Source organism: Actinia tenebrosa, unplaced genomic scaffold (assembly GCF_029948245.1).
Source record: "Actinia tenebrosa isolate PJP-AT-01 unplaced genomic scaffold, QUT_ActTen_1.0 PGA_scaffold6__47_contigs__length_16458017, whole genome shotgun sequence".
NCBI lineage: Eukaryota > Metazoa > Cnidaria > Anthozoa > Actiniaria > Actiniidae > Actinia > Actinia tenebrosa.
This window is the reverse complement of record NW_028292583.1, coordinates 15,681,790-15,694,740: the sequence shown is the minus strand read 5'-3', so window position 1 is coordinate 15,694,740 and position 12,951 is coordinate 15,681,790. Positions and strand designations below refer to the sequence as shown.

At 36.1% G+C, this 12,951-nt stretch overlaps 2 protein-coding genes across 2 annotated transcripts; both read left to right on the top strand.

Moving 5' to 3' along the window:
• Positions 1–975: 975 nt before the first annotated feature.
• Positions 976–2,622, top strand: LOC116293783 (QRFP-like peptide receptor). The gene has a single exon (XM_089039349.1). It carries the CDS (start codon positions 1,092–1,094, stop codon positions 2,205–2,207), a length of 1,116 nt encoding a protein of 371 aa, XP_088895475.1. The 5' UTR covers positions 976–1,091; the 3' UTR covers positions 2,208–2,622.
• A 4,367-nt stretch (positions 2,623–6,989) lies between these two features.
• On the top strand, positions 6,990–11,050 carry LOC148906193 (RING finger protein 150-like). The gene is made up of 4 exons (XM_089039423.1): positions 6,990–7,787; positions 8,700–8,765; positions 9,798–9,880; positions 10,978–11,050. Exons 1-4 carry the CDS (start codon positions 7,125–7,127, stop codon positions 11,048–11,050), a joined length of 885 nt encoding a protein of 294 aa, XP_088895549.1. The 5' UTR covers positions 6,990–7,124.
• Positions 11,051–12,951: the final 1,901 nt, after the last annotated feature.

The window sequence follows — 12,951 nt, the reverse complement described above, 5'->3', positions numbered from 1 at the left end:
AAGTACTCCATATAGTTGTAGTGTAGCAAAGTAATAACATTTCGTAGAGGAAAAAAACTCAGTTTACATTATTTCAATTCGGTTCAGTTGTTTAAAAAATAAAACAAAACAAAAGAAAAGAAAAAAGACAAGATAAGAAAAGATAAGAAAAAAAGAAAGAAAAAAAAGAAAAAGAAAAAAGAAAAGAAAAGTAAATGGCTACTGCCATTGACTGATTTAGCACCGTACACTTACTGTACTCTAATGTTTCTTTATCTGGTTGGAAAGCCATCCCACAGCAACGTTACAGTAAATAACACCACTCTATTTTTCTGTAAAACCATTCTCTTTTATACGCTGGTCCGCATGAAGCTTTGATTATCAGTTGTCCGAGACTGTCATATGATATGGATTCCGCTTTTTTTTTTTTTTTTCCAATATCAATTTCAGGATTAAAACTTCAAATATTAAGTGAGAAAGGACTAGAGGAAGTAGGATAATATATAAAAAGTGCTAAAATAAAGCATTACGAAAGTAGCAAATTAAATTTCTCTTAAGTTTTTAGTCTTTTTATAACCACGCGATAAATTCGCTGTGACGTTTCGACTAATTCCTTTACGTAATATTAATGGAAGGCAAAAGGAAGAAACGCCCTCTTGACATCTATATCTTCTTCTATTTTGTTAATTGTACTCTTTTATGGTAAAAATCTAATCTGTCTTCTACACACGTAGGAAACAGGAACGTTCGTGTTGGCCACTGTCGAATATAGACGTCATTTAAATTACTTTTCGTAAAGAGAATACCAAAAATCAAGTCTACATATTTAAGACGCATTTGTCGTAAACTTCAGTGTGGCTAGAATATAGCTGCCGAATTATCCCGCCATCTCTGCTTTGATTGGATAGAACTTATACTTCCGGCCGCCCCTGATTTGGTAGATAAAGGCTTAACGAGACGTATTAGAGCTTGGACAGTCGCTCGGTAGCTTGGCATTGCTGTAACATATTAGTAAGAGTAATACTACGTCAATGATTCTCGACTTTATATTTTCATTTTCACGCGATTTTTCGCTCAAGGAAGGACTTTGTTTTTTTTTCTAGGGTGGCCAAATGGAGACAGGAAATTTGAACAGCAGTTGTGGATTTGCCGATTCGTTTTCGTCCAACGAGGTTCTGATTCAAGTTACTGTACTGGGTGTGATCCTAGCCCTGGCTCTTGTAGGAAATGTGTTACTCATCTACGTGGTGTTGAAAAACAAATGTTTAAGGAAGAGTAACTGTAACGATGTATTTTTACTGAACTTGGGTATTTCTGACATGATTATACCTTTGGTAATACTTCCAAGAGAGATTGCAGTGTACTACAATCAGGAAGACTCGTGGCCCTTTGATCTTGTGTGGGGTGGTTTTACTTGTAAGGTGTATACCTTCCTCAAAAATCTTTCCCCCAGCGTCACCGTCCTCACGCTAATCTCCATGACCATTGACCGATTCTTTGCTATAGTTTACCCAACAAAGATCAAGCTAATATCTAATAAAATTCGCAAAAGTATGATGATTTCTACTTGGGTCATCGGCAGCGCGACCAGCTCTACTTATCTCTTTACGATGAGCATCAAGAAAGACAGTCAAGGAAATAAAGAATGCATTTTGGAATGGCCAAGAAGAGGCTCACTTGCAATTGAAGATTCAAACAACATATTCATGATTTTCAATCTCCTTTTCTACTTCCTAATTCCTCTTTTTCTCATGATAATTCTTTACAGTCTCATTCTTTCCAAGCTGAAAACCAAATGCCATGTACACTCATCCCAGATGGCTAGAAAAAGAATGGGGGTAGCAAGGAGAGTCACACTCATGACCGTTTGTGTAATTGGGATTTTTTTGCTTTTCTTTGGACCTTATTATGTCCTAATGGCCTTCCTTGCATTCTACTGGAAGTGGAACTATCCGCCCTTATGTTCATGGCCGACTATCATTTTAACCGTCAGGTTTTTAGTTCTTTCTCATGCGGGTGTTAATTCTTTTATATGCGTCTTTCTTATAGAAAGTAATCGACGAAAAGTGGCTACAGCCCTAATGAAAGCAGCGAGGGTTATGACGTCAAGTCACCTAGGAATGAAAAACATACTTGGATCTGCAAACTCTTGCAGCCTACGAAATATGACGGAGAATAGATCAGCCTCGAATATCAGGATTGACGGAAGTCGAATAATAATTCATTGAGTCAAAATTGGCTTTATTGACTTTAATTGAACATATATCTTGTGGCGGCCATAAACCACAGGAAAGGCCGGACAGTCGCCAAAAACAGTTAGGAAAGGGTTTGTTTTCGAAGATTTAGGGCGAAAAGATCATAATTTTCCAAGAGTCTAGTAGTCTAGGTACTGAAATCCACCTGCTAGATGGACTGACATCGAATCCTTCCCTTGAAGACTGTGACTTAATTAATTGCGCTTTCGTTCTGAAAGGTAGGCGTCAATCTAAATACTATTTCTCCGAAACAGAGATCTTGTCTCGGTGAATCAGGAAATATGGGAGACTTATTTATGCTATTGCCATAAAAAACAAAACTGCACTAAAGCGTTTGTCTAAGAAGTTAGACATTATGGCACGATCCCGCGTCTTGACTACTGATTAAAGTCTCAAATGATAATTGAATGAATTTTGTCACTATCAGAAACAAATTTAAATCGTATAAAAATCTCTGAATAGAGTGCATTCAGCCAAACTGTTGAATAGTTAGATAAATTTATCTAACTTAGATAACTATTTATTTGACGTCACCTAAAATAGTAAAAGCGCGCCAAAAAACGGTCATGCTAATCCGGGGCGTTGTTTTACCAGAGAATGAGTGAATAGACATTCATTTGTATCATCGTTTCTCCCCCTTATCTCAGTAGCTGTTTACTCGTAGTTTCAAATTTAGGTGACGTCAGCTAAAATATTAACTAACTTATCTAATTTAGTTGACGTCACCTATTCAACAGTGAGACTGAAAGCACTCTAAAAACAATTAAAAAGAGCTTTAACTTGTTTTCAACATATCAGTTTTATCGTGAGAAGTCTGCACGGCGCTAAAGGACGTACCAGCTGAGCGATGAACACGGCGCGCAAAGCATGAGTGGACAAAATGATCGGCACTAAGCATATTGGAGCTTGAAAGAATGAAGAACTGAAGTTGTTTTTATTCTTCCTTTCCGTATTTCTGCTACTTATAGGCACGTATATTATATCTTAGTCCAAAGAAACCAGAAAAATACGCATAAGTTGAGTTAGAGTAGCCTGGTAATGAGGGCAGACGGCAAAACAGGTAAACGCACTGTGATTAGTTGAAATCTGAGAATGATCAAGTGAGAACTATTAGAACATCCCAAAATGTCATATTACGCTGTAATAAGAGCATGTAACTGTCGGTGGTAGCCGATATAAAAACCATTAGCCTGGAAAGTTCGATGTCGTATGTGAGTAGAGTTGCTTGTTGTCTCTCCTGTGGCTTCTCGGGTTTTCAGGGTTCACAGGTTTTCCCTCCGCAAAAATCAATTTCTAAATTCCAATATTGGAATTCAGAACCGTATTAAGAGCCAGTCTGTAGAAATGCCACTGTTAATACCATCATTGTTGTCATTAAATTCGCGAAGCAATAGATTTAATGTTTATAAAGTTAAAGCTAGCCACAGTGTTTAAATGGGTTTGAAAGGTTCTATTTTTGGGAGTTTTTCATATTGGTAATATAGCTCTGGGGTATCTTACAATTCGGCTTTTTCTAAGTCTATTTATCATATTTATGAAACATATCAAGAATGAAATAATAATTGCTTTAAAATGTATAAATAAGAATACGATGATTGAATTTTTAATTGAAACTAAACAAAACACGTACGTAAAAGTCACCAAGTGATTCTTTACTTCAAGTTCTGATTTCCGACAGATGAATCCGTTTTTAAAGAGCTAAAAATTGGAGTAATTATGTCGGTAAAACACTTTGTACATGAACTATTCTAATGATATTTATTGCTACCAGATAGTAATATTATATTAATGAGTGGACTGAAAAGCCTAACATATATGATGTTAGAAAGTAAAGATGAAAAATAGATCTTGACCAACCATGTTGCCTTCTTTTTTCACTTTAATTGCGCCTTAGGTTGCCACTTGGGCGCGCATTTCATTGCACCTTGCGCTTAGCAAAGTGGCAACGAAAGACCGTGCACAGGGGCGTAGCCAAGATTTTCCGAAGAGGGGGGGGACGAAATTCAAAAATCCAACATTTTGGTTGAAACCACGAAACGCCAAGGCAAAAAAAAAGAGCTGGCATTAGGTTTTACGTTTTCATTTTGCAAGACTTAGCAAAGCAAATAAAAACTACCGTATAAATTTCAAAGCTCTGCCACTTTATTTCCACAAGGGGGGGGGGGGTAGGGAGTAGGTTTGCCCCCTTGCCTGTGCCCTTGAAGCAATGTAAGGCGAAATGGCAGGAAGTAATCACCACTTCTGTACGGCACTTAAGAGCTTTAATCTTTAATCAGTTATCTCCTTAAATATAGTTGTGCTAGAAAGCTACTACTAACTTTGAGTGTTTGAATTCACTGAAAAAAATTGATGACCAAAACTATTATAATCAAAACTTTATGTGCATGCGATGGGACTCGAACCCTCGTCCACCGAAGAGGAAGAAAAAATACAAAAAGTCGATTCCACTTTGCCATACCCCCGAGACATCCGCAGAGCTGGGGCGTCGTATGGACTTCGGACATGACGGCGATTAAATCCTTCTGCCCTTGGGTGCACGAATTACGCAAGAAAATGTTCTAGCCGAAGCATCAGGGGAGAGACCAGCCGGCCCCCAGACCATATCGGCTAATCCCTTGCATCTCTGCCACGCACGGAATCGGTTGAAAATAGAATATTAAAAAGTCTAGTCTATTCTGAGCATTGTTTTCACGTGTATTGTTATGCTGATTCTCTTATAACCGTGGTCCAGTGGAAAAAACTTGAGCCGTTCGTAGACTGTAAGTCAAGTCCGGTTGAGGAATGTCAGTACCTGGATGGGTGACCGGAAACTTTACCTACTCAAATCCATGTTGTTGTTGTTGTTTTTTTCAAAGGGGGGAGCGGGAGGAACTCTTTTTTTCTTTTTCTTCTACGTTACTGAAATGCTTACTTTACTTGCAATGCTTTTTAGGTTGTATGGTCCAATAATTTTTCATTTATTACTTCTTTCTTTACTAGGAATACTTTCTAGCTATGGTGTAATATTTTCCCATTTCAGACCATGTACAAGAGAATATTCTCTTGTCTTGTGTCATTCCCCTGAGTATTATGTTTTCCTTACTAGTAATCTTTTCAGCTATGGTGCAATGTTTATCAATTTTAGACCATATGTCGTCCTCTTAAGTGTTTTTTCTTTATTAGGAATGCTTTTCAGCTATGGTGCAATGTTTATCCATTTCAGACCGGCAGTGGCATGTTTTCTCATTTCAGACCATGTTTCATTCGTCTGAGTATTATTTCTTTGATTTTTATAATCTAAACGAATTTTTGTTGGCTGTGCGCTCAAGGCAGTGCTTCTTCTTTCAAAGATTCATAACACCAGAAAATAACTCCGAAACTGTTCAAAACCTGAGTATCAAATAGAGCAAAAGAAGAGAATCTACGCCAAAAATAAAAGCTGTGCAGTTGCTTCCTTCTGCACTCCGGACGGAGAGACATTTTGCAAAAACGTTCGTGTTGGTGCTACGCAATGTCAGGTAATGTCATCGGGGCGGTGCCAGCGGTGGTGAGGGGGTGACTAGTCACCCTCCCCCTTTTGCACAATTTTTTTATTGATGACCCTCCCCTCTGAATCCCCAGCCCTCCCCCCTTAAAAAAAGTATCTTTCCCCCACCATTTATGGGTTTCCTGTGGTAATGGCGCAAAGCTAGGTATCCTGTAACCGCCACCACCCCCTTTTTAAGAATCCTGGATCGGTGCCTACAGTATGTTTTATTTTTACACTCTAATAAAGGAAGTTTTTTTTACTATTTGTTTTTAATATAGTTCGTCGAAAATAATAATAAATACGATGCTTTTCTTGAACAAATTTGAATTGTTATTCGCGGACGTAATTTATCAATTATAGCCAAATGATTCAATATTAGCGAATTGGTACTTTAAGGCCAATTATTACATAGTTAGGATTGTACGCGCCCGCTGACTGGTCGAAACCTGTGCTTTATTAGTGAACAGAGCACAGTGCTGACGCCATCTGCGCGCGCGAAGTGCTGCTAGATCCTGCAACCGTCTTTTTTATTTTTCCTAAATAAATTCAATAACGAAAAAAATTAGTAATTATATAATAAAATGAATAAAACAGCTTCTTCCGTGCTCCATTCAGTAATAAAGCACTTAGTTCTTTTGTGCTTACGTCACTTCCTGCGTGTTTCATTACTGATTGGAGAACAGAAGAAGCCGTTTTATTTGTTAAATAACGGTAAGCCACACCCATTAAAATTTTCCGTTACCAAGTTATATGTGATAGAGGTGGTTTCTAACTTTTGCGGCAAGAATCGCTGACAATTTAGACAAGAGTTTCTCCTGCGTGGGAGGAAGGGTTTTATGCGGTGTAAAGCTGCTCTTATTGTTTCTGAACCGCGCCGTTGTTATGCAATCAGACATTAAAACGCATAAAACAAACTTCATTGTAGCGAATGACGATGAATTATTTTGATCTTAGATCGAAGGCAACTTCTTGTGGATCACCGTTTGTACTTTAAGCTGTCAAAATTTCTGGATCGGAATTTTTAGCCAATTCAGCACAGGTAACCCACTGGACTGTCGTTGTCGCTTTATGAGTGTACGTATGCATGACTGCATTAATTATTGTTTTAAAATCGAATGACAGACATCATCTCAACTCCCTTACCTGCGTATAACTTGGCATTTTATAAAATTTGATTTTTTGTTGGAGTTTTTTAACGGAATTTGGTTGCATTGTTGAAGAAGTATCACGTGATCTGAGGTCACGTGTCCCTTATAATAGAACAAACTAATGGCGGAAGTGTACTTAGAGGTATTCTCTTGTGTTGTTGTGAAACAAAGGTCATTTATTTGTGCAAAAGACGTTCAAACTACACCTAAATAATTGCTGAATATTACTGGAAAATGTTATCAAGAAAGAGAGGGATTGAAATTTTGATTGCGATTGCGTTCTGGGCGGATTTGGTGTGCGGATTTTACGAGGAGAAAGAACAGACAAAGTACACGACAGCCAAACTCAACATAACCATTTGTTACTCAGAACGAAAACGTTGTGTTTCTATTCCCCAAGATGGAATTTATGGATCCCAAAGTCCCATCAAAAAGGCTAGTGGCTGGCTTTACAAACTGAGTGACTCAAATATAAATGGTTGTAAAATATTTCAAGTTCATGTCGACAAACCTTGGATTGCTCTCGTTCGAAGGGGTTCTTGTCGATTTGATGACAAAATCACGAACGCCTTTAAGCATAACGCCACCGCCATTATAATCTACAACACCGAAGAATCCGAATTGCCGAAGATGATCAATCTTGATTCACAATCTATTGTTTCTGTAAGCATTACGAAAACTCTCGGCGAAAAGTTAATCGAAATGATGTTGATGAACAACGAAACCCTCTTCGTACAGATTAATGTCGGTTTGCCGCACACGAAATGGCAAGTCAATCCGACATCAGTGTTGTTCGTCTCTGTCTCCTTTATCGTTTTAATGGTTATTTCATTGGCCTGGCTTGTATTCTATTATGTTCAAAGATTCCGCTATGTCCATGCTCGCGACAAAACTGAAGTAAGTATGACATTAGAGAGGACTATAAGACTTTAAGTTTGTTTAAGTTTACTTATTTTGTATTTTTATGTTATAAATTAGAAACACAGATCCTCCGCCTATTTGACGTGCTTGTATTATTATTTTTGTATGTGTTTGGTACTAACATCGTTTAAAATATATTCCCTTCTGTGCGAAGAACAGAAATGAATTAAATTTTTTTTGGCCGACACAGGAAAATTCTCGAATGTAAAATAATCGAGAAGATAAATCTGCAGCACATTCTTGTGATTAATTGTTGTCGTATATATATGACTATTCTTATTTATGATATTTTTGGGGGGAGGAGAAAGAATGGAATAATCTGTTTTGATAGACATTTGATGGCTCAGTTAAAAAATGTCAACTATTTTGATGTTACTGGGCAAAACATTTAATTAGGATAAATTATTGTTATTATTATTATTAAGAAAGTTGTCAACTTCTAAATGCTATATCACTATCTATGCTATCCCCAGGGCATGGAACGTAACCCTGGTGCTATATCTACGAGAATAAACTACTTGAAACAAGAAAATTAGAAACTAAAGTAAAAGGAAAACCCATATTATCTTGACCATAGTAACAGTACAACTTGGCCTAATGCTAATATGCACATATTAATCCCTATATTGTTCTTCTATTGTTATTGCATCCTTTTCAAATGACTTGCTTCATACTAAAACAAAGTGCATGGCTGGGTATTCTGAGGTTGTTTCTTATTATTTTTATTATCATTATTATTGTTATATATTTTGAGGTTTCAATTGAAGCATATATACCACTACAGAAGGAAAGGATATGCCTGTTTATTTCCACAGGAATCTTTCAGAAAACCAATTGCTAGTTTTCTGTTTATTTACATATTTTTCTGACTGTTTTCTAACATTTCAGAAACGATTGACATCAGCTGCAAAAAAAGCTATTGCAAAGCTGTCTACCCGTACTGTTAGTAAAAAGGTTTGTGTTTATTAGTATTTAAAGTGTATATGACACGAAAAAATTTTAATGTTAAGAATGTGTAGTTTAATGGCATTAATAAGAATATCACGGTTAAATTTGTTCCAAAAACGCATTTCTCTAGAAATTCAAAAAATTTTAGCACGAGTTGTGACGTCATTTTGTTTACAAGTCTCCAGATTTAGTTGCAAATACATGAAATATGTTTGAATATAGAATCTTAATTTCAAGTAGTACACTTTTCAGTTTCCCAACATTGGAAGAGTACTACGTAAGCTATCAAATGAAGCTGACTAAAATATGTCTTTTGTTGTTAATTTATATGAATTACAATTTATATTTAGTACATTACTACTGAATCTAGAGTACGTGTCAACAAAATGACGTCACAAATTGGGATTAACTTTCGCAAATATCTCAAGAAATAAGCTTTTGAAACAAATTTTGTTACGATATATTTATTATTACTAACAAACTATACATTTTAAATGATGGAATGTTTTCGTGTCATATACACTTTAACTGTTGTGCTTAGCCAACACTTGTAACTATTATCTAGATCAAAGCACAGCAAACCTTCATAAACTCAAATTGCCTGACTTTAACTCTGGTTAGGACAGTCTGCAATTCAGCATAAAACCTAGTTTTGTATGTTCTGGACCCCTTGTTAATGTGTAGCAGTTTTTAACAGTCAAGAGGTCAAGATAGGAAAAAACTGTGCCCCAGGTCTTTTCAATTTATCTCCTCATTTGTAGCCAGTAAATAACTGTTCTATATTTTCCCCCATTACTTTTCCGCTTGTTTTTATTATCATATTCTGTTGCTTAGCAATTCAGTTTCCCAGAATATTGGATTGGATTGTGGTCAGATATAGCAAATGCTGCCTGTTCCAACAGCCAATTAGAACTCACGATTTTTAAGATACTTGACTCGAAATAAATTTAATATGTCAAAGTATCTCCACTATGGCTTGATTAATTATTACCTTCAGGTAATAAAGTGGTATGTTAACTGTTTTTCTTTATTTTTAAGGATGAAGAAGAGGAGGTTGATAGCTGCCCTGTTTGTTTAGATGGCTACAAAGGTGGAGAAACACTCAGAATATTACCTTGTCAGTAAGTCAATAATGTCAGTCTTTAGCATGGATTTCATTTGAGGTCAGCGAACTCCTGCTCCTACATTCTATATTTAGCCATTTTATATCCCAATTATACGCCCCCTTCATAGATACAGCCACCTAATAAGGTAAACCATTCGCCTTCTTGAAATTTTGATGGAATACTTGCCCTAGACTATCAATCCTTCGTTTGCACATGAGAAGACACATGAATATGGATACCACTCAAACAAAGAATTCTCAAGAGAATGAAATGTGTTATGAAATGGGAAAGCATTACTTCAAAGCTAAAATGGTCTGTTGGTATTTTCGTAGTGGGAAATATTTTTGTAGTGGGAAATATTTTTGTACTGGAAAATATTTTTGTACTGGAAAATATTTTTGCACTGGAAAATATTTTTGTACTGGGAAATATTTTCGTACTGGGAAATATTTTTGTACTGGGAAATATTTTTGTACTGGAAAATATTTTTGTACTGGAAAATATTTTGTACTGGGAAATATTTTCGTACTGGGAAATATTTTTGTACTGGGAAATATTTTTGTACTGGAAAATATTTTTGCACTGGAAAATATTTTTGTACTGGGAAATATTTTCGTACTGGGAAATATTTTCGCACTGGGAAATATTTTCGTACTGGGAAATATTTCTGTACTGGAAAATATTTTGTACTGGAAAATATTTTTGTACTGGAAAATATTTCTGTACTGGGAAATATTTTTGTACTCGGAATAATTTTGGTATTGGGAATATTTTTACTGTCTGGCATACATATCTGTGTGCTGAAATGCACATTCTTGTACTGACATTAATGTACTTGTACTGTGTTTGATATTTTTGTATTGCCCCTGTGGGCCACCGTAATTATTGGTAATCATTTTACAATTTAGGCCTAGGTCAAATGTCGAACTTTCCATGCACCGAACTCATTAAAAACAATGGATATCAGGTGATAATGAGGCAGCATTCTTTGATGTAATTGTGCATGGAAAGTTCGACGTTTGCCCTAGGCCTTATAACACTAACGATAACATAAATATAATATGCATTACAATAACATTATATTTGATATTTTTGTTTTGCACTTTTTTCAGACATGAGTTTCATAAGCTGTGTATTGATCCATGGCTTGTTGAGCATAGAACGTGTCCGATGTGCAAGCATTAACATTTTAAAGAATTAGAAGTGGTAAGCAAAATACATCTATACATTTCCAACTTGTCTGGTCAATTCTTTGTCTTGAAAGTTATTTTGACCAGTAACATTAAAGTTACTAGAGACCTTTGTGGGGTAACGTTTTCAAATAATATAAAAGCTTGTAAGCTGATTTGCCATTTTCAACAAATTTTTTCTTAGAAATATTAAACATTTCGCAAGTTATTAAAAAAACATGATATGAGGTAAAACGGCAACCAACGTCAAGTTTTTTTTTTGAACGTTTCAACTTTAAACTCAAAAACTTTTTAAGGAAGCGAAAATTCAAAAATCACCCACACCCTTTTGTAGTTTATCACATAGTGAAATTCTTTTGGCTATGCGTGCTAAAGCCATTAATTCACATTTATGGAACATCCGCGATTCATGTTTAACGCTCCAGTATTGTTTCAAAATAGGAAATTGCTTTCAATGATATATTTTTCGTAATCTTTATCATCTGACCTTTAAAACAATATATAGTTTATTGAGTTCTGTCCTGAACAGTATCAACAAATTTGTGTGACTGTCATCTAAAAAGCCTCTGCCAGAGGACTGGATGATCTTCCAAAACTTCAATTTCTTTCTTTCTGTTTTTTTGGGGGGGGATGGGGTGGGGAGTGTGGTTGGTGGTAAGTGGACAGAGCACTCACCACTCAACTAGGGTTTGATACACAAGCCCTGCTTTGTTGATGGTCTCCTGCTCTTATTGATTTTGTATTTGTAACAATTTCCCTTTTGATGTTCTTACAGCCAGTCACTGAAATAGAAATAGTAGTGTTGAGGTGGAGAAGCAGCTACTACAATAGAGCCAACACAGGAGAATGAAGATCACCATAATGCTGCTGATAATCCAATTGTGTTCATTGGGGAAATTGAAGATAGCTCAGTTGGGTTGTCACGAAGGCAAAAGTATTGATGGGGAAAGTTCAGGTATTAATGCCTAGTTTTCTATTACATATTTCTGCTTCATCTTTCTTTTAGTGATGCTTATTCTTAAAGATTAGTTTTGATTTTTGAAAGTCAATAGAAGCCATTATTGCATTCTGTATACAGTATGGATGATTTTTTGTTTTCCATTAAATAGGAAGCTCAGACTCGTCAGCTAGAATTCTTCAATGTGCATGCTGATATTAATTGGGAACGTGATGAACAAACTAGCTCCACATCCAACTTAATGGATTCGTCATCTCTAGAACATAAAATAGCTTGGGAGGTGCTGTACATGGAGCTAATAAACTATGTGTGATTAATTTTTTGCAAGATAAAGAATTATTGTGTATGGTAGAAGTATGAGAATCAAGAATGTTTGCCCTATGGAGTGTCATAGGCTTCAGATTCATTTTATTTTATAATTTTTTTTTGGCTTTAATGAACCTGATAGTTTTTAAAGCAACACAAGAAAAATGAATCACAACCAAATGAAAATGGCAATACACAAGTAGGTATTAGTTGTTGTTTTTGGCCTAACATTCAAAGTATGGTGGCCCGACAAATAAAAAATTAGGTATATGTAGGGCTTCAGAAGATGCTGGTCAATCACCGTCTGATGAAAAATAGCCAAATATTTTTTTTGCTCAGTCATCTTTATTTCTCTCGCCTTAACTTTAGCTGGTCACATTTAGCGTCGGCATGCAACATTTGACTGGATCAAAGCTCAAGTAATCTGGCGGTGATATGGACATTTGAACTTGGCCACTTAGTAAGCCGCTGTCCATGTAAGAAGTATTTTTGCCAACAAATACAATCAGAGCATGTGGGGTTTGACATTGGTTTTTTGGGCTCGGTCACATGTGGTGTTTCTTTGATTTTCAGGTGTTATGTGGAGAGGTTGGGTCGGTTGTAGATGTGACCTCCTTCACCCACTAAATCGT

Excerpts from the sequence above, each read along its gene's own strand:
- LOC116293783 (XM_089039349.1), top strand. The coding sequence starts at position 1,092 with ATGGAGACAGGAAATTTGAACAGCAGTTGTGGATTTGCCGATTCGTTT.
- LOC148906193 (XM_089039423.1), top strand. The coding sequence starts at position 7,125 with ATGTTATCAAGAAAGAGAGGGATTGAAATTTTGATTGCGATTGCGTTC. Across the intron at positions 8,766-9,797 it reads CCCGTACTGTTAGTAAAAAG|GATGAAGAAGAGGAGGTTGA; the intron begins GTTTGTGTTTAT and ends TTTATTTTTAAG. Across the intron at positions 9,881-10,977 it reads CTCAGAATATTACCTTGTCA|ACATGAGTTTCATAAGCTGT; the intron begins GTAAGTCAATAA and ends CACTTTTTTCAG.